A 26,657-nucleotide genomic window follows, 5' to 3' on the forward strand; every position below is an offset into this window, starting at 1 on the left:
CTTTTGGCTGTAATGGCAAAAAATCAACATGTATAGACTGTAAATGCTGCTGTTAAAATATGTACGCTGTATGAGAAACTACCAGTTCATAGTTCTCATGAACTAGTTCAGTTTACACAGTACAACTATGAATAATCCATATACAATTTACTATTTAAATTTTTCTAGGTGAAACATGAGAATGGAAGACTGAAAACTATGACATCCATCACCACCTAAAACTGTTCACTGCTTACAACTATGTATTGTCTTACTGGAATTGTAGAAAAATATTGAATATAAATTGCTTTTCTTTATTTATACTTTTTAGCCTATGCATGTTTATTTCTTCACGCTCTGCAAACAAAAGACACGACAAATTATAGGGTTATTTCATGCAAAGTCCTCAGGAGTGCTTGGGAGTGTGACCAATCACGGCAGAGAGGTAAATTAAACAGACCGTTTGGGTCGGAAGCATGAAGTCAATTGAAATACTGCAGAAAGAGGTGCAGAATCTGGAAGATGTGAAGGTTATTGTGTGTGGCTGCTCTATAGGAGTCCACAACTCAATACAAAGCCAAAGATGTGCAGAATAGGTCCCATTCAAGAATTGTTCGGATTGTTATGCTAGTGTGTGCAATGCTTCGTGGGTAATGCAGAGTGAAGCAAGTCGAGTACTTCATGTGTCACGCCACCCTCTGAACAAGTTCACGTTCAAGTTCTTTATTCATAAATACATTACTTTCAGTTCAAAACGGCGTGTTGGAACTCATGAGAAGCCAGGTGCGAAAGCGCTGCCTCCACCTCGCCTGCCCGAGGAGGAGCACTCATTGTTGGCCACACTTTGCCACAGGCACCGCTGGTGCCAGGGAGCTCAGGAGCCACACGTGAGGGGGCCACGTTTACTAAGTGTAAACAAACTTGGGACAGCATCAGTAGAGGAAATGTGGTCATTAAACATTTTTTGCAGGATATTGGGACATTAGACATCAATGAGCTTGTAATTTGCATGGATGCAGGTAAGATGCTCACTGTGTGCACACTCTATAATGCTACAAATTAAACCATTACCATGACCACAAGTTAAGAACAGGCACCATTTCAAAAAGTACCAATTGGGTACCAGTATTGGATAATATGTGAAGGATACCCAACCCAAGTTTCCTGTGGCGAACAATGAGGGGAGGGCATTGAACAGCTATCCCACAATACCAAACCACTGCCGTTGGCACCACTACAAAAGAGTGTAAAAACTGCAGTTATTAGAAATAATAGGGACCACGGTGAATCTAGATTGTTGTGTGCTTGTGTGTGAACCGAGATCGGGTACCGCAAGAGAACCATGTCCTTTCCATCAAAGCTTGCCACAAGCTCCAATTAAATCTGATGACAGCAGCAGCAATAGCTGCAAAATTTTCTTAAGCGAACTGTGCTACAATAAAACACCCAAGCAGTCATTGCCTCTGGGCTCTATGGCTTTTTTACAGTCTTGATGCCACATGGTCTCATTCTCCATTCAAGAGAGGACATTGGTGTGAATCCAGCAAAAGCATGCCTGCCTCCATCTTTTTTATAAAGATGATGCGGAGTGTAGTGCAGTACGGGCAGAAGCCATAGGCCTCTGTCCTCTCTTAAGACAAAGTGCTTTCATTTCACTCATTTGGGGCCTCGTATTTCCTATCCATTTTATTGCTTTCCCAAAGCTTATTCCACAAAGACACACTCCACCTCCCCATAAAGGAAGAGGGCTCTCATCCAAGAGAGATTGGAGAAGGTCTCAATAGTGTGCCACAGGGACAAGAATGCTGACACCGCCGTAACACGGGACAATAGCAAGACTGAGTGGGGAAAGGGCAGACTGAGAAAGGCAATGAAAGCAAATCTCACTGTATATGGATTGTTCGGAGGCGTGGACTGAGCCAAACTAAGCAGCTGTAATCCTACTCCTTGGCGGGATGTCAGGAGTCTTTCAAAAGGCCATTTCCTCACCATGCATAAATGCTGTCTCCGACATCCCACTATATATAACACACACTTGTAGCACCACTGACCACTACCCCTGGGAGTGGCATGATTCGCTTGTTTACATAAACCATTCTCCGCACAGATGGAACTGTCTCAAAGTCCGCAACATAATCTGACTTTCAGCGCATCTCCAAGAGCAAGTCTCTTTTTACAAAAGAGCAAACGGTGACAAGGGGTCCAGTTCCTATTACAAACTTCACTTGTTCACCAAAGAACCTGAAAGAACCTAAAGGGAAAATAATACAATAGAGAAGCTCACCAACCTGTTGTTTTCTCTTTTGCATTGTCCACATACAAAGAATTGGGCATACATAAATCGACTTTTCTAAAGTCACAGTGACTAATAAGGGCCAGTAATTGCTCCAATGAATGAAAACAGGGTTCAGATGGAGCAGTGCCCAGAGGACATTGTTGTCTCCACCACCGATGAGCCCAGCAACCTTTGCCCTCATCTCCTAATCACCAATTACCATGCAGCCTTCTCTGCATAACGACATGTGGCAAAGGGTATGCCTATTAAACACTGAAACAAACAACAAAATCCATTCCTTCAAGTTAACTTCTTAGTGCAAATGTGGAGGGAACTCTGTCGGCTGTGTAGGGAACTGGTTTGGAGTTGAGCACTCCCTTGTTGTATAAATAATATTTTTTACTAGAGAGCCACAGACATAATTCATGAACTCGTGGATTTGATGTGGTGTTGGTTGGCAAGCGAAATGAAATCCCCACAGTCCAATAATAAAGGTCTCTGTGTAGGGGTGTACTTGATTCTATTCTATCTAAGGAGTCGTTTCATACAATGCGGCTACAATTAGGGCTACCAGAAACTAAATCAAGTCAATGCACTCCTCATCATCGTTGTCACCGGAGACACTATTACACAGCACAGTCATTATTCTACACACATTCAATACATGGATATACATATCACTTACTATCTTTTCCCCCACCATATCCTTTCAATTCATTCATAACTACCATTGGTGAGTCATTCTTCCTCTCTTTCTAAGTACATCTCTTTCTCTTACTCCCCCTTTCTCCTTCATTAAAATGGACTTCCTAAAACCTCCATTCATCTTGCTGACAGCTTTTCTATCGATTGGGTTAGAGAGAGGGATGCAGAGCTTCAAATGGCTCTCTGGTCATTCCATGCAAGGTCTGGGCTGGACAGCGGCTGGAGGGGATGGGGAAGGGAAGGAAAGAGTGCCAGGTTTAGGCGGTCTGTTTGAAGAAATCACAAATGTAGTCCAGTCAACAGTCAATAACGTTTAAACTGCCATGATGGCAGGGATGAGAATTCACATGACTCAGAGACTCAATACTAAGGATTACACGGATGAGATCAGATAATGAATTATTCTCACACTTTGAAAGCTGACACTTTTAGGTCTCCTCCCCACATCTCTTGCAGCTGTCCCAAAAGTGTCCTGAAAATGAGCTCTAGTCCTAAACATTTGTTTCACTTGGCTACAGAGACGTGCGATTTATTTAAATCAAAACCATGCAAACTAGCACTCTGCTGGAATGTGTTTAATGGGCTTCCATTCCTTATCATCAGAGAAGATCTATAGAAGACGATTTCATCTTAATTACTCTTACCCTGCTACGTCAAATATTCCTGCTGAGATAAAGGAAAACACTTTGGATTTCTACAATGATGAACATTATTATGACATGCAGCTTGTTGTCATAAGGAAAAATCTCTATGAGGTTGTTGGATTTCTGTCACTCACTCATGTATACTACCTACGGCTCTCATTTTTAATCATAAAGTGGCAACACAGCAGAAAGTCAATGGTCTGCTGTGATCGTGTCACTCTATATTTGTCATCTAATCTTTCCCTCAGTATTGCCATTGATTGCAACAGTAAGTGAGAAACAGACAGACAGGGCGTAATATTAAATGATTAATTATGTACCAGTCTCAACAATGAATGGTCGGATTTGCAGACAGTACAGAAGTATATGCATTCGAGTACTGTTTGAGTGGCCTTGGAGAGGTAGCTTGTACTTCTTGTGTATTCATGTAGTCTGTACAGGATGTGCGCCGCATTGTGACCGAGTGGTCAGCATGTAGGCCACACAGTCAGGAGATCGGGAAGACCTGGGTTCGATTCTCTGCTTGGGTGTCTCTGTGGAGTTTGCATGTTCTCCCCGTGCGTGGGTTTTCTATGGGTACTCCGTTTTCCTCACATATTCCAGAAACATGTATGTTAGGTTAATTGGTGTCCATAGGTATGAATGTGAGTGTGAATGGTTCTTTGTCTATATGTGCCCTGTGATTGGCTGGCGATCAGTCTACGGTGTACCCTGCCTCTCTAGGCAATTAAACCCTTAAAGGGGACCTATTATGCTTTTTCCACTTTTCTGACCTATAAATGTAGATAGAATGTTGTATTTTCGTGTTAAACAATGCCAAAATTTCAGATAATGAGGTTTGCACATTTGGAAGTGAGCCCTGAAAGAAGTTTGGGATGGCTCAAAACGCTCAGTTTCAAAAGGTGTGGTAAAAAAAAAAGAATTAAAATGTTTTGGCAGGAAGCACAAATCAAAGGAAATACAGCTGGAATAGGTGCAGATTCAGCAAAATCTAAAACATTTTTTGGGCGGGTTATTGTGTGTAGCTGCTATATAGGGGACCACAACTCAATACAAAGGGTCGAAAAATGTGCATAATCGGTCCCCTTTAAACAATGTTGTCATACAACATACAGTATGAAATACTGAGCTTCTATACATTTAGAATTGAACTAAATGGTATAAGAGGGAGACATGTGAGATAACAAGGGGGGTTGGACATGTGGGGGGAGTAAGACGCCATGGAAAATTCGTATGGGGGTGGCAGAAAAGAGAAATGGGACATGAGCTACCGAGAGAGGATGCAATAAAGACAAGAGCAGAAGTTTCATCTCTTAGACAAATGCTTCACTGGGGAGACACGTGCAGCACACAGTACAAACACACAATCAAAAATACAGCACTGAATTGATTTGAAAGCTAATGTTCACTATCGGGTGTGTTGAGGGAAACTGGTAGTGCAGTACTCCACATAGTTGATTTTTGTACAACTGACATGAGATCTACTTCCACTTAATGCCCCACTCATAAATGCCTTGTGTTTAACCTGTGATCAGTCCAGGGTGTAATCCGCCTTTCACATTCAGTCAGGTGGAATAAGCTGCAGCCACTGTTATGGCCCTAAGACAGATAATTGTATGGAAAGTGGATGGATGCAAGTGGGAAGTTCAATATTTTACAACCCCTGGTATTTTGCAGGACATACAGATTAAGTACAGACCTGGCATTATGAACAGGCTCCAATAATAGTAATAGTATGAAAAACATAAAAAAAAAATTGTAAGGAAATACATGCCATGCAAACAAAATGGAGGACAGCAAGCAGGAGTTCCATAAATATATAAGCACACCAGTCCTTGCTTCTCAGCAGTGGTCATGGCCCATTGGTTGACACTAGATGTCCATCTGTCATGATTCATACCTAAGCGAGCTGCTGTAGAGGTGTTCTAAACCACTGGGCCGGGGAGGTGGTGCCTCATTAATAAGACACAGTGGGTACCATGCTGCACCATGTAGATGTTTGTAGATGAGTGTGTATTTCTCAGCTCAGCAGGTTTTTTAAAAAAATTTTAGTTCATAGTATATTTTACTGTTCATAATGGCAGTGACTCTAGTAGTATTTGTACTATGGTAATTAGTTTAAATATGTATGACATCACAATAGGTGAGAACACTCATACGGCCTCTGCAGTATGTGTGGTGAGAGTGTCACTTTGCATGATGCTCAATGCCACCAAGACTTTTGCTAAATCTACGCTGCATATCATCCACAAATCTTCACTTTTAATCAGCAACATGTTTGATGTTAAAGGAAAGAGACAGTGTTTTCAGATATCTCTTGTGCCATCTTTTATTAATGTCAGCCCTCAGAAAGGATGAAAAGGCACACGTCCATGTCCTAATGACTCTTTAATGATCTTCTCTACGAGTGTGCTGACACACACTGACAAATTGTGACCCTGACAAGGGAAATACACACTTTTCTTGCACTATTTCACCACCTATTTAAAGGTTCCACACTCAACGTCATTATACTAGACAAGGTCTAGCAAAATCTATACAGCTCTAACCTCGACAAAAGATAAACACCAGTGATAAAATAGTCTGTATCACTATGTAGAGCGAGGAGCAAAGTTTGAGTAAATTCCTCTCGGCAGATGGAGCACAGAGTGAGAGCAAGCAAAGATAAACAATGCCAGAGCTAAAAAGGGAGCTGCCGGAAGGGGACGGAGTAGAGTAAGAAGTGTTGGTTAAAAGGGAAAAGTTACTATCTCTTATCCTTTTCTGTGATTGTGATTTCCATTCCAATTTGGGGTTGGGGGAGTCGACTGTTCAGTCTCTTTTGAACATCACACAAGACATAATTAGAGACTGTACTGCCGTCAACCCGACTCAGTTTCTCCTAAATACTCACACTCCAAATGAGGGGTTACCTCCCTCTCATTAAACCTGCTATTTAAGATGAAAATGCCACAGGCATACATACGGAACGATTTGAAGCTTTGTTTCACTTTGGCTTATGTTAAAGATGCTGACAGGTCTCGGAGGAAGAAAACTCATAAAGCTACAAAAGACCGAGTCTGTAGGAGTGTGATCGTGTCGACAGCTGCTGAGGATACATCCAAAAGGCCACAAGTTAAAGAAATAACTAACTCCACACTAGCCGATGACCTCATTGGTTAGGACCGCAACTCCAGTCATGACAGAGCACTCACTCTGAGCCTTTCCACAGCTCTGCTTTGTTTCTCATTTGGCTTGCTTTTTAAAGTGTAGCCACATATCCTTGTCTTCGTAGTGAGATTCATGCCAATCTATCATTGTCACTAACGTTCACCTTGCAGCATGTCTGGCAAAATTAGACCTGCTTGTGTTGTTACATGGTTCTGTGGTTGGTCACATTGAAGATTTTGCAGTGGTTGTCAGCAGATAAAAGCAATCCCATGCATGTCAGTTTTACTGATATACAGCATTCATAGTACCACCTCTTGATTTATAGTGAACATACCATGTAGACGAGATACAGAGCAATTACATTTTTGGCTTTAGAGTGAGCATTAGTAGAAATAGACACTGAGTATATACATATACTACTCCTGATCAAAATGTTAAAACCAGTTGAAAATTGCAAGGATTTACATTTTGCACTGTCTATCTGAAGGAGGTTCTGAGTAGAGCTTCAAAATGCAGAAAGAAGCCACAGGAGTGGAGACAAAAAAATGTATTGCAAACAATCAAAAGTGAAATTGGCTCCCCATCACCTGATCAAAAGTTTAAGACCACAGCTATCATAACATAGCATCGCATTTTCCCAAAGGTCATGGGAATCACCAAGATGTTTTGTGACAAAATTGAGACTAGACTTAATGTTCTTTTTGTTCAGCAGTGGTTTTCGTTTCGTTTTGTTGTTGTGGGGTCTTTTGTGACCTTGTGGATGAGTCATCACTGTGCTCTTGGGATAATTTTGGTTGACCGGCCATTCCTGGCAAGGTTCACTACCTTTCCATGTTTTCACCGTCTAGGTAATGGCGTTTACTGTGGTTCGATTGAGTTCCAAATCTTTATAGATTGTTTTATAAACTTTTGCAGACTGATAGAGCTGTGTTTGGGCTGCGATGGGAGACTGTCACGTTGCAGCAGTCTTCAATGGACAGGTGACAGAGCGTAGTGATACAAATGGAGAAAAAATAACGGCAAGCGATTGAGAGGTCTGATTTTTTTGTTGGCAACAGTTTTGTGATATATTAGTCTTTTGAACGCATATTGTTTTGAGAATCCAAACTCTTTACCTAAGTCGCCCACCCCAACAACTACCCGGGACTACGTTCCTCATCACATAAATCCGTCCAGAACACAGCTCACGGGAGATGTGGGGAAGTCACCATTGATGTACTAAACTGCTGATGGGGATGTCATACAACTTAATGTCAAAATATACAAACTATGCCTTTAAGTGGTTGTTACTTGTTGTTAAGCGGAGAGTCAACAGTTTATACTCCGGTCTCATCATGAATCATATCTCCACATTTGGTGACCCTTGATGTGAGTAATATGTTGACCGACAACAACAAGAACAGGGCCGTATCAGTGCCACTCAACGCAAACAAAGAAGATAACACTGGTGCTATTTACTGTAGGTCCGACTTTTGGCAACACACCACACACCTAATGTGCTTTCAACACATTAAAGCCCAGTTGTAACAGTGAGGAATAACACAGGATGTGACAAAGTATTTCTCTCATATTGCATGACGGTATGACATGCAAGATGTTAAATGCAAAGTCAACGACAATCCAAATTCCCATTGCTAGGCAAAGCATTGAGGTTCAACAAGCTTTTTGTCAGACAATAATGAAACAAGTCATTCTTATTTAATACCATTTGAATATTCCAATTTCCCAAAATGTACATATCCAATGTACCTTCACCACTCATGGACAGCGATCAGTACCACTTTAGTATTTGTGTTCTTCACTACTCTGGACAGTAGACATGCCCTGGAAATCCAGTCAGAAACAACACCCCACCTCCGGCCTCTAGGAAGTGACCTCAGCCACAAAAAGGCCAGATAAAAAGTCTACACCAGAAACAAAAACACAGCCCCAGCCGTAATGAGTTATCCACCAGGCTGTAGTGTGCACGGAGCAAGGCCAGGTGGTGTGACACACATATGACTCTGATTAGGAGGCCTGTCGGGGGACAAGCAGCGAGGAGGGCGGGAGGGGGGGGGGCTGTAGGAGGCAAATCAGAACATTTTGTATATGATGCAACTTTTAGTGCTATCCAATATCACCACATGGTCACAGGTCACCTTTGACTACATTTGTCATCAATAAGAGAACAAGGGATTACTCCTCCCTATGTAGGTCAAATCTGTCATACTGGACACATTGGTCTGCAATAACAGGTATGTATGCATACTAAATGAGACAACTAATTGCTGCCACAACTACAAATCACCTTGCATTTGTTCTTTATGTTACTGAAGCACCCATACAGGCTTCAGTCTAACCTTCAGGACAGACGTTTTTGCCAGCAAAATCAGTGGAGCCATAAATCATACTTCTCTCTGCACATATCCTCAAACTGTGGAATGGAAAGATGTTGAGAAGAGCTCTGGCCTCATTTTTCAAATGTTTTGTGGAACTGCTTTGTTCTGACTTTGCCTGGACTGTTTAAATGCCTTGTGATATCAGCGAGGACAAACAAGCAAACCGACCGGCCTGGTAGGAAGGATAAGGAATGAAGGGGAAATGGAGGCCATTCTTCTCCTTGGGTGACGGCAATTGTGTTGGAATACAAGCACCTGTCAGCCCCCAACAATGACCTCAGAGGCCAACAGGCAGGATGCAGGACGTCACTGGACAGTTTTTGTTTTCTCTCTCTGTGCAATACACTAAATAGTATATCCAAACAGCCCTTTATTAATTGCTACATGAATCATAGAAACGTCAGCTAAATGTCTGCATAAATGTTTTCCAGTGGCAAAGGAAACAAGACAAAGGTCCTGAAATGCTTCCCCCTCCTTTTATGTGACCTTCAAGTGTACTCTTGTGCACTGACTCAACACCTTTTCTTGAAGAGAAAAAGAGCACCAGCATCTGTGTGCCCTTCAGTTACCTTCGAAAAAGCCACAGCAGATGAATGCAGGGTACAGCACAGGCCCACACAAACAGCCTGATAAGACACCATGAAAGTGCTGCCACCCGGATTCATTATCTTGTCCAGGTAGCTTGCTTTGTCTATGTCAAACCTCTCCACTTGTGTGTGTTTCTTACCTCTCTGTCCTTCAGCTTCATGGCGAGAACAAGCTGGTTGCGATGGTTGGTCAAAGCTTCACGATAGTTTCCCTTGGAGAAAAATGCAGAGCCTAAATTCCCATGAGCACGGCATTCCCCTGTTTGGTCACCTGGAGATGAATCAGATTCATTATTCTTAAGGCAGCAGGTTATAACAAAGCAAACTTAGTGTTCGGGGACTTTAACCATGGTCAACTTGCACTTTTTCCACAGTAGAGTGGTTTCCCTGACTGGTGGAAAGCTGGCAATGTGGTAGACAGTGGTAAAAGGAAAGACCTGATTATTTCATTTTGACACAGATGCCTCCCATACATGGCCCAACTAAAGTAAAAGTGTCCATGAGCCACCTGAAAACCCAATTTTCCTTTCTGCAAATACTAGTCATGTGAGAAATCCTTTCATTATTCCATAACACTTCTCTTCCACTTAAAATATTTAACAAAGACCTTCCCTGTCAATGTAAAACAAAGATGTGCGAGACATTTAGTGAGACCTTGGCATTAATTCTGAGATGGGAAGGTTACAATTTCAAATGATAATGGTTTCATTTTATTTGAACATGCATCGAGTTAAAAATGAATACATCAGATAATTCAATTAAATTCACAGCTTTACACATCCGAAAGGAGTAGGAAGAAGCAGAGCTTATTAAATTCCTATCCCTGTTTCTATTGCAGTATATTTTTTCAGTCCCTGTATTCCAGGTGTTGTTTTTTGATGTAATGTTTTGGGTTTTTTTTACAATCATATGATAACTGAACATATGAACATAACATGATAGGTTCCAGACTCTTCTTCCGTGTATTTTGCAAAAATCAACAGCTTGTATTTTTTCTTGAATTCACTCATTCTAGTGCATTAAGTTCCTTACTCAATCCGTTCCATAATTTGATTGCACATACTGAAATACAGCAAATACAGCAAACATTCATCAATTTCTACACAATCCTGACCCATCTGGCCACAATTAATTTTGGGCTATATCCTGCCGTGGAGACTGGCGCGTTGGCAAAACGACGGCTGGCTCTGCCCCGGTAGCACATCATGTACATGCACGAGAGAACCGGTTTCCAATCCCATAATGTAGATATCTTAATGTGATCTTTAAAAAGGCAAAGGGAATTTAATTAACGTGTTTACATGCATGCTAAAAAGCTGGTTTTAAGCCAATTCATGCAATAATGTGTTGGGTTTTTTTTTGGTCAATGTAAATGTACTGATTGAAGCAGTTTTTTAGAGCTACATTGGCAGACAATGGCAACTCAGTCAGTGAGTTATGCAACTGACTATAGAACAGCGAGGTGGAAAAAAGGCACATTAAACCCATCTTGGGCTACAAGCTGCATGTTGGGCTGAGCAAAGTAGTTTTACTTCTACTTGATGATTTGATTGGCTCTAATTGGATGTCTAAAAATTGCCCTTTCCATGCCCATACAAATACTGTAGTTTGATGGCTTTTTCTATTTTCTTGACAAATTCGTGAAAGAAAACTTCCGGTAGCCAATTGCTGAAAAACTTAATTATTACAATAATACTATTATTATTTTATGTAGCCAACACAATCTAGTTTTATTGTCCCAACCTTTAAATGACTGAACCTCAATCAATTTATCTCAAAATGAACAACAATGACATTCATCATTTGACCTTACCTAAGGTTTTGGCCACGTCCAAGTCTTGCTGCATGTAGCCAGTGCTCTTCTCGGTGTTGCCCAGGGACCAGTGGGCACTGCTGAGAGCCGAGAAGACAGAGCCACGTAGTTTGAGGCTGCACGTGCCGATCTTCAAAGCAGCTTCCAGAACCACAACAGAAGCTGTGTGGTGGCCAGCTGTCAGCAGCTCCTGGCCGATCACAGACACCACCACAAAAGGACTCTTGTCCAGCTTCATCTTTTGCAGCTGCTGATAGGTGGGTTCTAGTGACTCTGTGCAGGTGGGACATGAGTGAGGCTGGGATTAGAAGAGGACTGCACAAAATATCAAAATATAACCCTGTGGTGACACGCTGATTGACAACAATATCTAACGTTGGTCCATGTGTACCCACTATGACAAACTGCTGCCTGCATTCCAATTCTGCATTCCCTCAGTAATGTCTGTGTGTCACTGAATGACAGCTTGCCCTGCTACTTACATGAAACCAAAATACTTTCCATTCTGTAACATTCTGCAGTGGTGAATACAAATTGCACAAGTTTGCAGGCAACTAATGTGCAATGTAAAAAGTCGGAGATGCATAGCAATGCAGACTAGAGAAACACAAGGTGACCTTTGAAGAGGCTGAAAATGCACACAATGGACATAAATCAATGTTTGGCCGCATGGGATTGAGGATTCACAGCCCCTTCAGATAGCATGCCCTCTGGCAGACACCAGCATTGAACAACTGGGTCAACTTTTTGTTTCTATTGATGTTTTTGTGGATGCCCAATATATTTGCATTCATGTGCATCCAGAGGACAATTAATTCTCATGACCCTCTGTTGTATATCACATCTCCGTTGGTTTTAACCACTAAAGGGTTTAATTCCTTCGGTCACATGTACGTATATGTCTTTTACGTTTGATTTACATGAGAGGCAAAAAGACGTGATGATGCAAGAACACAACAGACGATATAATGTTCCGTGCTTCTTTAAGCTACAAAAAGTGCATTTGATAAGAGCCTGGTATGTATCTTTACCATGCATTAACAGGCTCTACATTAAGCAGGGAGTAGAAAAGGATGGAGGAGTGTAGCATGCAAAAGGTTACGCATTGAAGGGAAATTTGACACATGTACACGCATGCATTACACATGTGCACACACACAATTCAGTTTAAAATTATTTCTAAATATATATGGCTAAATGTGTGTTAAAGTTATGGTTGAAATGTATCTTTTCACAAAAAGCTGTTTCACTCCCTTTTTTTCCACAAAGAGCTGAGTCATAAATTCAACGTTGAGGGGATCCTTTACAGGAAAATGAGTCAAGGCTGTTGCATTCATGAAGAGGCAGGGCAGGTACCGTATGACAACCCCCCCAAGTGTATTGTTTCACACAAGAACATGCAGCATATGAAATTATACAGAGGTCAATGGTGTGCACAGAAGCATCACATATACCGTATGTACTGTACTGTACAGTATATAATAGCACTATATGGTATTGTCAAACTAATGAGACATAAGAGACATGGGAAGCAAAAGGATGAATCAATGTAAGACAAATTATCCAGGCTAGTTTGAACAAAAGAAGTTATTTTCCACGCTCACTGAGTCAAATGTGAATTTAATTTGATCACAGAGACTAAATTTGTGATTTCATGCAGGCTCATTTATAAGCCAATCGTGTTATCTTTGAGATATGACTGTTATCTGAAGGTGATTGTTTTAGCCGAATGAAAATGAGTGCAGTGGGACAAAAGGATCATTTTCACACCTCAAAGACAAGTCACTTGCTATTTCTCACGAGTGCAATTAATGAAGTAAGGGAACATTGTCACAATCAAAATGATGTTTAAATGAGCTTCATTATGCCGAGTCAAACATGGCAGGACGGATATCCTTGCTTTGGAGTCTCAAGGTATCAAGGTATGCAGCAAGTAGGCACCCCTGTGTGTGTATTGTAATGACGTTTAATCGTGCATGTGTGTGCATGTTTGTGTTCATGTTGGGTTGGTTATGGGTTATCAGATTAGATGTGAAGCAGCCCCCCAAAGTCAAAGAACATGTGGGTAAAAAGGAGTTACAAAGACAATGTTTAATTTTTAAAACAGCTTCTTGCATCAACCAAACGGGCTACTGAGATCTGGTCGTTCTCTGATTTAACTTCACAGGCTCTGATCGTAATTAACAAAGGGATTACTGCCTCCAGTTAAGAGGACAGTCTTTCTTCATGGCAAATCATCCTGCCTGGGTCAATAGGTGCCATGGTGTGAAACCATTCTTTAATGGAAGGATCGACTAGGATGGAAAGCTCATTGAGTAATTAGTGGGAAACAATGTAATATTTAACTATCAATCGAACTATTTCTGCGTCTCGGGTATCAATCGGATCACCCATGCAATTAGGGCCCTGCGTCTACATGTTCTGTGAGCCACATGGAGATAATATTGGCATAAAAACAGAAAACATCTGTTGGAATGATCTGTATGGAGTGCGAGCTGAGATCGCTCTACTTTCCACTTGTGTGCGAACCCTTTATTGTGGCAAATACAGTATGAGTCACATGAGAGCACAACAGCTGCTTGCATCTGGTCTAATGAGCAGAAACCTTGATCTTAGCAAGACCCGTGTGCCACAGAGAGCAAACTGAATTATACAGTATGTGACACAGCATGAATGGGGGGAAATAATATTATAATAATGTAATATTAAGTTAAAGCATTGCTGCCAGGAAAAAAAACAAACAAAAAGCTGACATTACTAGCAAAATAAATTATGATAATAAGTTGAAATTCAGCTGTCGGCTTGAAAAAATGCGAATAAACTGAGATACAACTGTGAGGAGAGTTAGAATGTTTACACAACTGCGAGACGTAATTCAAGGAATACAACTTTTCCTTTTAAATACAGTCATCTCTCGCCACTTGGTAGTTTGAATTTCACTCTACAACAGTTTTTTCAAAAAAAAAAATGCTGTTAGCGAGTGAAGATTGCATTTATAGTTACTACCCCATACACTACCGCTCAAAAGTTTGGGATCACTTGGAAATTTCTTTTTGGCCAGTCTGAGATATGGCTTTTTCTTGGCAATCCTGCCATGAAGTCTGAAGTCCTGAAGTCGCCCCTTCACTGCTGATACTGACATTGGCGTTTGACGGGTACTATTTAGTGCCGCTTCCAGGTGACGACCTGTGAGGCATCTTTGTATTAAACTACACCCTGTCAGATATTTGTCTTCTTGCACAGTTGTGCATCGGGGCCCCCCACTCCTTTTTCTGTCCTTGTTAGACCCAGTTTGTGCTGCTCTCTGATGGGAGTAATAAAATGATTTACATAAAACTTATAAAATCATTAACAGCCATACCTGGAGATTGATGCAGAGGACTGACAGTTGCTGATAGTAGGTCTCTATGCAAAATCATATCATCATAGCATCGTTCTTTGAAAATCATCTGATTAATTTTAATTGTTTGTGTAATGGAAAAAATTGTTTGTGAAATGCTACACTTATCAGGAGATGTTGGCCCGAATAATGCCGGTTATCCATCCTGTATACAGGCCTAACATTGATTATAGTCCCACTACGCCTGCAGCCTCTCTGAGAGGATCATTCTTCCTAATCCTTCAACCTAGCAAACATCTCTTCAACACACCTCGGATGAGGTCCTTAGCCTGTTGCACCAAACTGCAGGGAATATGGTAAACAATTAAGAGATTAAAAGGCCCCAGTTCTCCCCTACGGGGGAGGACTCATTCCAGTCAATGATGCTTCACTCCGGGCTTGCACCCAAGCCATGTTCTTGTTTTGGTTCCAGTAAAAGGCTTAAGTTGATTTCATTCAAACTGAGACTCCATTATTTAGTCTTTTAAGACTCACTCAATAATTCCCTTACATTTGCAAACACATGTAAAGAAAAATGACTTAAAGTAAACTTATGTAAATTTACTGCTCTCTGGTATTGCCATATCTAACTTGTTGTGTGGAAAAATTTGGAAATAACTAAAAAAGTACACTTCACAGTGCTATGAAAAAGGTCGGTTGGGATAATCCATAATGCAGTTTATACAGAATACACAAACACTTTATTCCTAAAATCACGATTATTAAAGTTCCTGATCTGGTACACCTTTGTGCCATTATTCATACTGTATCCGAACCTGCTTGCTCACTGCTAACACTCATGTAGCCCCATTACTGACACAAAGAGTCTTAATAGCTGAGAAGATGCTCACTCTCTTCTGTGTTTGTTTCATATAAAGCCATTGCACACAGACACATGCAGAGTGAAGCTTCTTGTCGTCCGGCCTGTGTAGCACAGAAGGACTAACAGATGGTGCAGATGCACATACACTTTCAGGAAATGTCAATTTATCAAGGGGTCATAATGGCCGCCCTGTTTTGTTTTTTAGCGTTCTATAAATTGAATATAACCATTATCATGACAGGGCTACCTATGATTAACTGGCCTGTGATTGACACCCACTTCAGGGTCTAATCCGTCTTTCCCCATCGTCTCTTATGGAGAATTCTTCATAGGTAGTGCCAAATCGATCTGTGGCGGTCAAAATTAATTAGTGGTGGGCTGCCAGAAAAAAATGAATGCATAGCAAACACTGAGAAAAATTTGAGTTTTTTCACAGAATTCATCAATTCCAAGCAGGTTGTGACTGAAGCCATCAGCGTTTTAGTGCACAGTCTGGTTTTATGACTACTACAGTATATGATATGCACACTAAACAAACTAGACCAAAGTGCTAAACTACCAAGTGTGAAGACAGCCACAGTCCATGCAGACGCATATAAAATTCCTCTGCAGTGGTCATCTGAAGTGAACTCATTGCTAGATTTGTTTGGAGGCTCATTAGACTGCTTCACTCTGATTATTCATACACAGTAAGGTCTGCGCAATGAGCTAATGATGATGCATAAACAGAAAGCACACATTTTATTCACAATCTTGGCTTGAGTATGCCATACAGTATATAAAACCACTTAGCTTTAGGGGAAATGCTTAGTCAGGGACAGGCACACACAATGGCATTAGTGTTGGATGCTCATTAAGATAACAGACTATCTGCCAGAGCGATCAGACTAACTGACAATAAGATACGCTGAAACTGCAGGCATCAGGCCTAAGAGAAGGGAGGTAAGTACATGACACCAGCAGTCAGTCCGTAAGACGGATAGAGCCGACCTGCCTGCACAATGAGTAAATAGTGACAAGTACAGTCAGCCAAACATGCTTATTGACTGACACAGTAGGAGGATAATCTCAGACATTTTGGCACTTGTGGGACAAAATCTATGGAGATGGCGAGACAGACCAACAGGCTCTCTCAGTCACACAAAGAGACGCCCCTTAGCTGACACATATGCATACATAAACAGCATGGTAATGATTTTCTTACCCCGTAGAGGAGATTTCATGGCAGCTTCTATCATGCCCACCAGTAGCTGGAGGCTCTTGGGGTCTTGGGCCAGCCCGGAAGCAAAGGCAGCCAGTGCATCGGCATGGCGACCAAGGTACTGTAGGGCAACACCCTGTCGAAAGTATGCCTGTGGAAAAGTAGAAGAAACAAATATAAGGCATGGCAGCTATAGGGTGCATTTTACTCCACAATTCACATTTTTACCTCTGAGATATTAGCAGGAAATTAGGCCCAGATCATTTTTTTGTACTTGTTAACAGGATTATACATTGCACGTCAATGTGTTCCATTTGGGCTGGCTGCCTTCTTGGGAACTACAGTTATTTTATATTTTGTAAATAATTTTATGCTTTCCATGAAAGGGACAGCCAGACTAATGGAGCACAGATAAATATGTGGTTGCGTTAAAAGGAAAGTTCATAGAGAGGAAAGGGAAAATGAGTTATTCCTGTCAGCCCATGGTTCACTGAAAAATGTGCATAAATACTGAAACACGAACATTCCCTTTGTCAGAGCGTTGTTATAAAAAATAACACAAGACAATGTATTTTTGTTACTTCAGGAGAGTACAAGAGCCATGAACATGGATACTTTGTGTTCTATTTTGTTCTTGAAACAGACACACATTGCCTTCATCAAATGCAGAAGAAATAAGACAGAATTATGCAGCCCTTCTGGCGGCGTCTTGATCAATTTATAGCTCTTTGGACGGAAGTTAGCACTTGACATGCAATTCTCCATCAAAACACAAGGCTACAAATGCAACAAAATTAATAATTGGATTCATGGTGTAGTCTTGATCTTGGTCGTCAGCCGAGGACGAGAGGCCGGCAGGCTAGAGAAGGTGTTTCTCTAAGGTGCATCTACTGCGTGTGTGTTGTACTACACAGCATATTAACATATATTCACCTCGCTGCAAGTTTTGAGGCTGGATTGAATGTCTAAGCTAGTGCTTTCGTAGCCAAAGTTTAATATTTTATAGCTGATTCTGATGCAGTTTACCAACAGTAGCAGAGAGAAACTGAACTTCATCCAGCTCGATCTTTTCAAGCCAAACCACTAAATCCTCCCAAAAGCCAGCAAACTGTCTCTGTGAAAAATGTTGGAAGTACACATTTACAAAACGAAAGTGTGAGGAAGATGACGGACAAGGCTGTGCCAAACGTGAGAACAAAGATTAACCATAGCAAGAGTTCTAACCTTTCCTTCTCTGGAATTTAGTGATGTTTGTGCTTGCATGTGGGGCAACAGCAGACCAAGCAGCCATCTGGCAACGCTTGTCACTGCGGCAGCTCCAAAAGTGACACAAGGACTAATTTGCTATTAGCATCTAGGAGGTCTATTCATTAGTCTTTACAAGCTTCTCTATTAGGAAGTTAGAAAGTGAGAGTGAAAGGGGCGAGAGGATTAGCAAAAATTAGACATGACATTGAATTTGTGGAGACCAGTGATTCATTTTACACCCATCCAAGCACGCCCCGCTTCCAAGCACCCCTCTGACGAGTAATCTCTCCAGACCTGCTGCCCCCTTTACGGGGAGACATCTCTCCACTTGCATCACAACCCCATTGAAAATGGCAAGATGACAGAAATATGATTTGGGGCATTAATCTTTGTCCTAACAGTGTTATTGTATGAGGACAATGTTGGCCAGGGTATCCGCTCAATAATAATTGCATCTAGTGGAGTTTGGGCAGAACGCACTGGTGAGAGCAGAGAGGCCCACAAACGTTCCACCCCGGGGAACAAAAGACATTTAAAAGCACTTCTCTCTTTGATTAGATTTAGCCTACAATATGTGCTCCAAGAGGTCTTTGCCTTTATTCTTTTAAATGGCGTGCCATGACTGGGAGAGAAAAAAAAAGATGCCTAAAATATCAAACAGAAATTGCTATCCTTTTCTTCTACCTTGTGCTCTGCTACACACAGCTAAAGAGGATTCTTTAAGAGAGAGTGCATTAAAATACTGCACACACAAGCACAAGAATAAATGCATTAATGAACCAGCCACTGCAAAAATGACAGAATCAATGTGCCGTATAGCTGTGTAAGATTTGCTTTTTCTTTCATTAATCTCCCACTGCCTTCACAGCGTATCATGTGGTTGCACGCATACGCACACACACAATATAACTTCCACTATGGCGTAATCCAACAATTCAATTCAAGCAGTTTTTCCCATAAAACATACACTGCCTTGAATTTACATTATAATAAGTGAATAATAATTCAAGCGATGACAAGAAATGTAAACGCAAACTGTCACAGCCAAATGAAAGACTGAAGAGCAACAGAGTAATCACTCGTTTATCATGGTTCATTGCTTCCAGATCTGACTGTGATAAGTGAATTTCCAGGAAGTAGGATTCCTAAAATGGATGGATGGAAGGATGGATAAATACAGGGTTTAACATTATTACAGCCCTCTAGTCATGAACTAACACTATTGTCACCTTTACACTCGTATTAGCCAATATACAGAAAGTAATTTGTGTTGCTATAAATGTGTTCTTTAATGGATCAGAGTGACGGGCAGAGAAGAAATTTTGTCAGAGGTTAAGAGTTGAGTTTTAGCTCGGCGTGGGTTACTTCCGCCTGTTTTGAGATCATTTATACCTGCCATAAAGACATTCCCGTAACATGACTGACATCTAATAACCAGTGTAAAATACTACATATCATTTACACTGTCTTTAAATGAATCTTCTGAATGCCTTATATTTGTATTTTAGTTCATTTAGCCATTGTATGTTTAAAATGCTTAATTTTGGAAAAAAATTATACAAATTTAGCTTCAATAAGGGTATTTTTTGTAATAATAGGCTGTATTCAACCACAAAAAGGTATGATCTATAAACTAATATATTTTTGAAAAAACGCGACCGGTGAAGCCACAAAAGAACGAGAAGTGGTCTGTGTTCCACTCCACGAGGTGAAGGCTGTACTGAGGACCCTACAATAATTACCCAATCTTGGCTGGTACTTCTGAATGACCTCTGGCAGAGTGGCGCTATATTGTAAAATAATTTACGTCAAAAACATACAATAGAGGCAACCATCATACAGTGTGTTATGCTTTACTTTACCCTTCTGCTGCTTCCTCCACATTGTCCTATTTTGGCACACTTGGAATTTACCTCACAAGCAGTCTTCCAGTAAATGTTACAGCCATCTGGCAACTACCCTGACTTCCTGCAGTGGAAAATCACCTAAATCGCATAAAAGAACAACGTGACAGTAGTACCACCACCGTACTAGTTTTGTTATTGCAATCCAAAAGTTTAAGAAAGAGGGAAAGCCATATATTACCCCCGACACAACCTTCTTTTAAATTCACACTTAACAGGATATTTTCTAAAAACACAGCAGCTTGGAGGTGTCGCTACAGTGATTAGCACAGCGAGCTCTTGGCCAGACAGAGAAAGGAAACATGGGAGGAGAGGGGATCTCTTTGCCCTTTGAATCGTACCACTCAGCTCCTCTAGCCAGAAACAATCTCTCCAAACTGCATGTAAATTTAGGGAAAGATTCTCTGAAGGCTTAATCCCCAAGGATTAGAGGGACTCCTAAAATGCCACGCATGTGTTGTGCATCTTGTGCAGCGAAACATCCATCGTAGAAGACTCGGAATTGTGCCTAGGGATCCATACGCTGCAATGAATCTCCCGGCATCTTAGCTTCGCCTATTTAATGCAGTAATGTGCTGATGCCACAGAAGAGTAGATCGTGTGGGAAGGCTTGTCGTTCTCACCCGTGGGTAAAATTCAAGGTTGCTAATGCGCATGTGTGTATTAAATAGAGAGAGATAGAGAAAGCGAGGCATACGAACGAGGATAAAAGCTTTTCTTGTTTCTCAAGCCTTTTAATATTTTATGAATGCTTGTTTGATGTACTTTTAAATATTCATGTCTGTGCTTAGGAGGAAGAGGGAAATGATGCAAAAAAAAAGAGAATTCACTATGGTACACTGCGCTACACACTTTAGAGACCCACCATACTGTGTGTACATCTGCTCAAATAAAACACTACACAGCACATAAGCTCCCATTCTCTTTTAGAACGCACAATTGAACATGGACACATTTCATTCGGTGACAGCACTGTTGTTTGCAATAAAGCCCAAAGTCAGAGCAGCTGAACAGAAAGTTGACAAGATTAAGTTTGGGAGTTGTGTGCAAGACAAGCTTTAGAGGCTTTTTTTTCTATTAGCTGATTAATGTGTCGACATATGTCCTCTTTGACGTCTTAGGCTCATCTTGAGTGCACTGCAACCAAAGTGGTGTCCTCAACCAGGTGTTTGCGCTTGTTTATCCCTCAAAGTGTCAGCTTTAAGAAGGTGATTTGGCATAAAGCAGCATGCTCTTGATACACACTCCTATTAGTAAGAATCTTGGGCTGCATACACACTGCAAGGTATGATTCCCAGTTCGGAATTTTTGTTGTTTGTGCTGTATGTGGTCGTTCATAATACCAAAAAATACCTGGGGAATAATGCACATGTGTACAATGACGTCACAGTCTTCTGCTGTATGCTTATGAAAGAAAACATTACCTCAATTTCTGCTCTTTTTGGTGCATTTGGGGCAAAAACCAAAGGGTTAAGATTCAGAAGAAACAGAACAAGACTTTTGGCTTTGGCAGTTTGTGGAGTCTGTTCCAAGGAGTGTATGGGTGCATGTCAGAGCCAAGAATGGTGGGACATTGACATGAGCCGCTTCACTGGCACTTTTTTGGAATAAATTTTGAATTATATGAATAACTTTTGCCTACATTTGTGAGTACCTGTGAGTATATTTATGGCCTTGCCGTTCAGACTGCAGTTGCTCGGATACATATGGCATTTCTATCTACATATTAACGAAGAACTGTACTAATTCTAACGCTTATTATAGTAACAGTACCACAGTACTTGTTTTTACTAGTAGTGGAATAGTACTTTGTACTTGTGTACAACTTGTGCTATCTGTGTTACCAACTGAGCGACTTTGTTGCTATTTTTCAAACCCCTCTATATTCTGTTTTTCAGAAAACAACTAGCAACAAAGCTAGCATTTTTTTCTGGTCGTATTGGATAGTTCTGGAAACTCTAATACAAAGGACATATAGTTCTTCTCAAGAACAAGCAGCGGGTGTTGCATCATCCCGAAGAACATTTTCAACACAATGGGATACAATTTTTGTTGTAATTCATCCCAAAGGTGTTGTGGTCCAGGCTCTCAAGGTTTTTCCCAACAAAGTAATCCAGCCACATCTTCATGGGCGTGACAGGGACAGAAAGCCCCTCCCACTAACTCTGAACTTTAGAATGCCCAAAAGGTCTTGGTAAGATAAAGAATTAGGTTCTATAGGCATCCCCTCTTACTTATTGATTATACAAGTGTTGAAGGGGTGTATATTAGTAACTTGGAGTCTGCACAATCCAGCTTGGCATTCAGATAACTGGAGCTGACATTTGTGTCTGTTTCCTGCCACAAATGGATTTGTAAAATCCAAACTACTGTGATGTCTTTCTAAACACTCAGCTGAACCCCCGGCATGCAATAGACAGCTTATCAAACAGACTCCCCAGCTTTGTGTGCTTATGTTTACCTGATAAGCAATAATAGAGATGCTCTCAAATGTGAAAATCAATAAAAGATGGGAGAGCCACAACTGACCACTCCCCACCTGCTGCAGATGGTTTCCGATCACCCACAGGGTAGATGGTTCGGTGTGACAACAATGAATGAAACCCCTGCCAGCATTATAATGGAAACCAAATTGGTACCACAGGTTGCAAATGGTCTGTACAGAAATAAAAGCAGAGTGTCAATAAATCCTTGAGATCCTTGAAAACATGTATTATTAAAAAATAGCTTTGCACAAAGGACAGAATAGGAGGATCAGACGTACACTAATAGTACATCTGAACAAGGAGATTGTCTTTCCTACGATGACCTAGAAATAAAATATATGTATACCTCCACTGTCTACTGCACATCTGTGACACTACATATTCAAGGTGACACATTTAGTTGGTGCAGTAGAAAATGTCAACTGTTTAACTTAATATACAGTGGTACCAGTTGGTCATGAAGAATTAGCTAGAACGTCTGGGGAGGAAAATGGAAATAGCAAGATTGCTGCTTTGGGCCTCCTGTCCTTCAATTTTTTTCAGAGTGAAAGCAACAATAGATACAGCTCATAATTAAGGCTATTTCTTAGGCCAAATCTGTGACTTTCTATGAATCTTCCAGGAGGGACTGCTGATGTCTAGCCCGACGGAATACAGAGGTCTGGAATCATGGTGACACGATCTCTTTGACATTGAGCCAAAACCTAAACTTTATGGTCATGGTGGTGCATTAATGAGCCAATTATTGGCAGCACCTTTACAATTCCTTCAGAAAAAAAGGTATTAAACTCAATATTAGAAAACAAATTGAAATTAAGTCGAGTTTTGGTGTAGGTTGGATCACACATCCAAGTTATATGTAAATTAACTCATAAGTCACTGACACTAATAATTACATGAAAATGTAACTTTTAAGAAAGCAAACGAACTAGTGACCTGGCAGTTCTGTGTAGTATTAAAGAGTTTTGTTATTTCCAAACGCCAGTGCACAGTCCTGGCTGTGTAAAAAGAGGACAGTTGAGTTTGCTTATGTTCATTTTTCCGTTAATTACGGGCTCAGATGTGTTATCACAAAAACAGTGGTTCACAAACTTTTTTAGAGCACACACACAACAATGGACAGCTGGGAGCGCAAAGTGATACTATGGCAGAGAAAATAACGCTGAGCGATTTCTGAGGTCTGATTTTTTTCCCACACAAAGGACACAAAGTGGGGAGTCAGTCACTGTTGGGGGGTGTCAAAATCGGAACTATCCCTTTAATACTGAAACATGCTCATGGGCGCCCAAGTTTGAAAACTACCGCCTTAAACCATAAACCAACTCTATCATGTAAATACGCCCCATAGGGGCTGTCAGTAGCATTGAAATTACATTGGACAGAAAAGGAATGGCATCTGATTTGTATTCATCCAATTCATATTAGATGTCAGAAAAATATGTCTCACCCTAACTCAAAGAGACACATGATGTTATTTCCTTGTCCTTCAATCTGTTGAAAATAATTGTCGTTACGCTCTACTATGTAACAGGCAGGTCCATAAACAATATTGTTTCGGAAAGTGTAATGGTTTTTAGCATTTAAACAGAACCAAATGGCCGTGCTCTGAATCAATATACTGTGTGCATCTTTCAGTGCCTTTGTGTTTGTATTATTTCAGCTAATCAATGAAATGGGGGTGGCAGTAACTCCGCTTGCGGTTGTGGCTTTGTCTGTGGAACTCATGGGTTTCAGACAAAAAAAGAGGTGTAGCTGACAGAAGAGAACACAATAATAGATAGCACTGTTTTGCTGTGCTGTATATGCCGCCATCTGTGCTTGACTCAGCACTGATTTGATGTTGCAACATAAGAGGTGCATGTCAAGCACTTATGCAAGTCAAATAAGAGACACCTTACGATCTGTATGTAGGTAGACGCAATAAAATATTTATGATCCATTGATGTATTCCTCCCTGAGGGAGTTGTCCAGGATGGTGATTGCGGTTCCATTCATAGCCTTTAATGAGGCCATTAGATTAGATGGGTTTAATGAGGGCAAATTAAACTGATCATTCTTTGTGGAGCTGGCAATTAAAGGGTAAATGTTTCATTATTTAGTGAAGGGGTGACAAAAAGAGCCACGTTAAAGCCAGGATTCCAAGTGCAGGCTTTAGCGTGAGAGACAAGGAGGTACTCTCTCAAGGCTACCAGGCATCGATTAGCTGGCTCTCATCAAACTGGCAGTTAGCATAGGAGTTCAGATTGGAAAAGGTCACAGATAGGTGTGTGGGATCAGAGCTGAACACTCGGTATTCACTGTGTCTAGCATCGTGTGGCCCCGGGGACGCTTCTCTCAAAATAATTAACAAATAGAAGCAGAAGCATCAGAAGGTCGGAGCTTGTGATTGCGAATGTGTCACAAGGTGCATGTGCTGTTTGAGAAGAAGAACAACTGATATTGCTTATTTATCACATTACAATAGTGGCAAGTTGCGAGGTCACACGGTGATATGCTGTCACAAAGCACTGTTTGGCAGAAGGAATTCAATTTTCTTTCCGCTACCAGCTTGTCGGCTCTAACTGATGGTTGAACACAGGAATTAGACCAATGGAAAAGAGATAAAACAGCAGGTTAAACCACAATGCGTCTTTAGCTCATTGCACATTCATTCCAAACTTAAAACACGTCAAACTTTACTGTGGTGATTTATAACTCCATTTGTAGCGAGCATACTTGCATTCTTATTAACATCTTAAGAGTCTGGGGGTGTGAAACTGGCAGGGGTCAAAGAGTTAAACAGATTTCCGTGCCCCTTTTAACTTGTCCCTGGTTCCGCTCAGCTTGAGCATTGCCCACCAACCCCACAGCCACAGGGGCTGGTTATCAGTTAGAGTGGGCATTAATCACGTAAAGGAGCTTTAATCAGTCAAGGCCAGATGGCGAACCCGAAAAAGAGCAAACTTTAGGCTGCAGTACAGCGTTCCATCTTAACGAGATTAAGGCGAGACAGGAAAACTTTAACTGACATTTTCTATGGAGAACGATACGGTTACATTTTTTTACAACTTTTTTTTTTTGAAGAAACTGATAATTTACAACCATACCAATAGAACAGGTAGCCCTGACAATAACCACAGATTATTCGTTTAGCTTCACCGTGACGACAGAAGAAGCCGTGACACAGTACTCTCCTGGCCCCAGGCACCAAATCCTCCATCTTCATTTGTACTCCCTTAATTGGATTTGATGGTGAACTCGAGCAGGGCTAAATAATACCCTCCTCTTTGTAAACACTGGACAGTAACATGCACTTTCAACACAGAAAACCACTGACCACCATTGGGTACTAAGGCTGTTAGTCGTGACCTACTGACCCTCGTCTCCTACACCTTATCAAAGCCCAAACCACTACACTCAAAAAAGTGACTGAGGTGGGTTGTCCACTGTATATAATTTATACATGTTTAGTTTATTTAAAATACATGTGTTTTGTTACGTGTAAAAATAATTACATATTGGTTAATCATAAAAAAATATTTAAGAGAATTATAGCTGAAATACTTATTACCTGCAGAAGGTGTTACAAATATGATTCAAAAGCAGACTGAACCAATCAGCTTTCTTGCTTTTGGCGCTGAAGTGGAAAATGGCTTGTGAGAGGTAGCCGAAGTTAGCATCAAGCTAGCTCATGACAACGGCTCTTTAGACTGTAATTCCTTTAATTTTAATGTCCTTCTGCTGAGAGAGAGAAAGGCACGGATACTTGAATAAGTTACTTTATATTCTTTTCAACAAAAATAAACAAATAGAAGCCATCTATCTGAGATGACTAGCTTGCCGAAACTAGCTTGCACTCGGGTGACGCCATCTTGAAACATGAGACCTCCTCATCAAATTCAAACTATATCGATATGATGATATGCTTGTTACTATCAATATTTTACAAACATCGATATATGGCCCAGCCCTAGTTCCTGCTCACGTTTGGTCTCTACTTGCTAGCTGAGCATGGTAAAACTGACCATAAATAAAGCATGTTGATTCTAACTCACATTCTATAGAAAACCATTTAACTGTGACATAACATAAAGAAAATTAATTTT

The 26,657-nt window shown here is 40.9% G+C and overlaps 1 protein-coding gene across 3 annotated transcripts in view; it reads right to left on the bottom strand.

Annotated features, from left to right (window-relative positions):
- Nucleotides 1-26,657, bottom strand: part of LOC131128603 (tetratricopeptide repeat protein 28-like) — a 188,893-nt gene that overhangs the window by 53,553 nt on the left and 108,683 nt on the right. For all 3 annotated transcript variants that reach the window (XM_078789822.1, XM_058071605.2, XM_058071607.2), the window contains 3 exons: nt 16,938-17,085; nt 11,532-11,804; nt 9,859-9,989 (listed from right to left, as the gene is read on the bottom strand). In XM_078789822.1, the coding sequence (XP_078645948.1) occupies nt 9,859-9,989; nt 11,532-11,804; nt 16,938-17,085 (552 nt within the window). The remainder of the gene's footprint in view (nt 1-9,858; nt 9,990-11,531; nt 11,805-16,937; nt 17,086-26,657) is intronic.

The sequence above is a fragment of the Doryrhamphus excisus genome, linkage group LG3 (genome assembly GCF_037039965.1).
Source record: "Doryrhamphus excisus strain RoL-2023G ecotype Guam linkage group LG3, RoL_Dexc_Guam_v1.1, whole genome shotgun sequence".
Lineage (NCBI taxonomy): Eukaryota > Metazoa > Chordata > Actinopteri > Syngnathiformes > Syngnathidae > Doryrhamphus > Doryrhamphus excisus.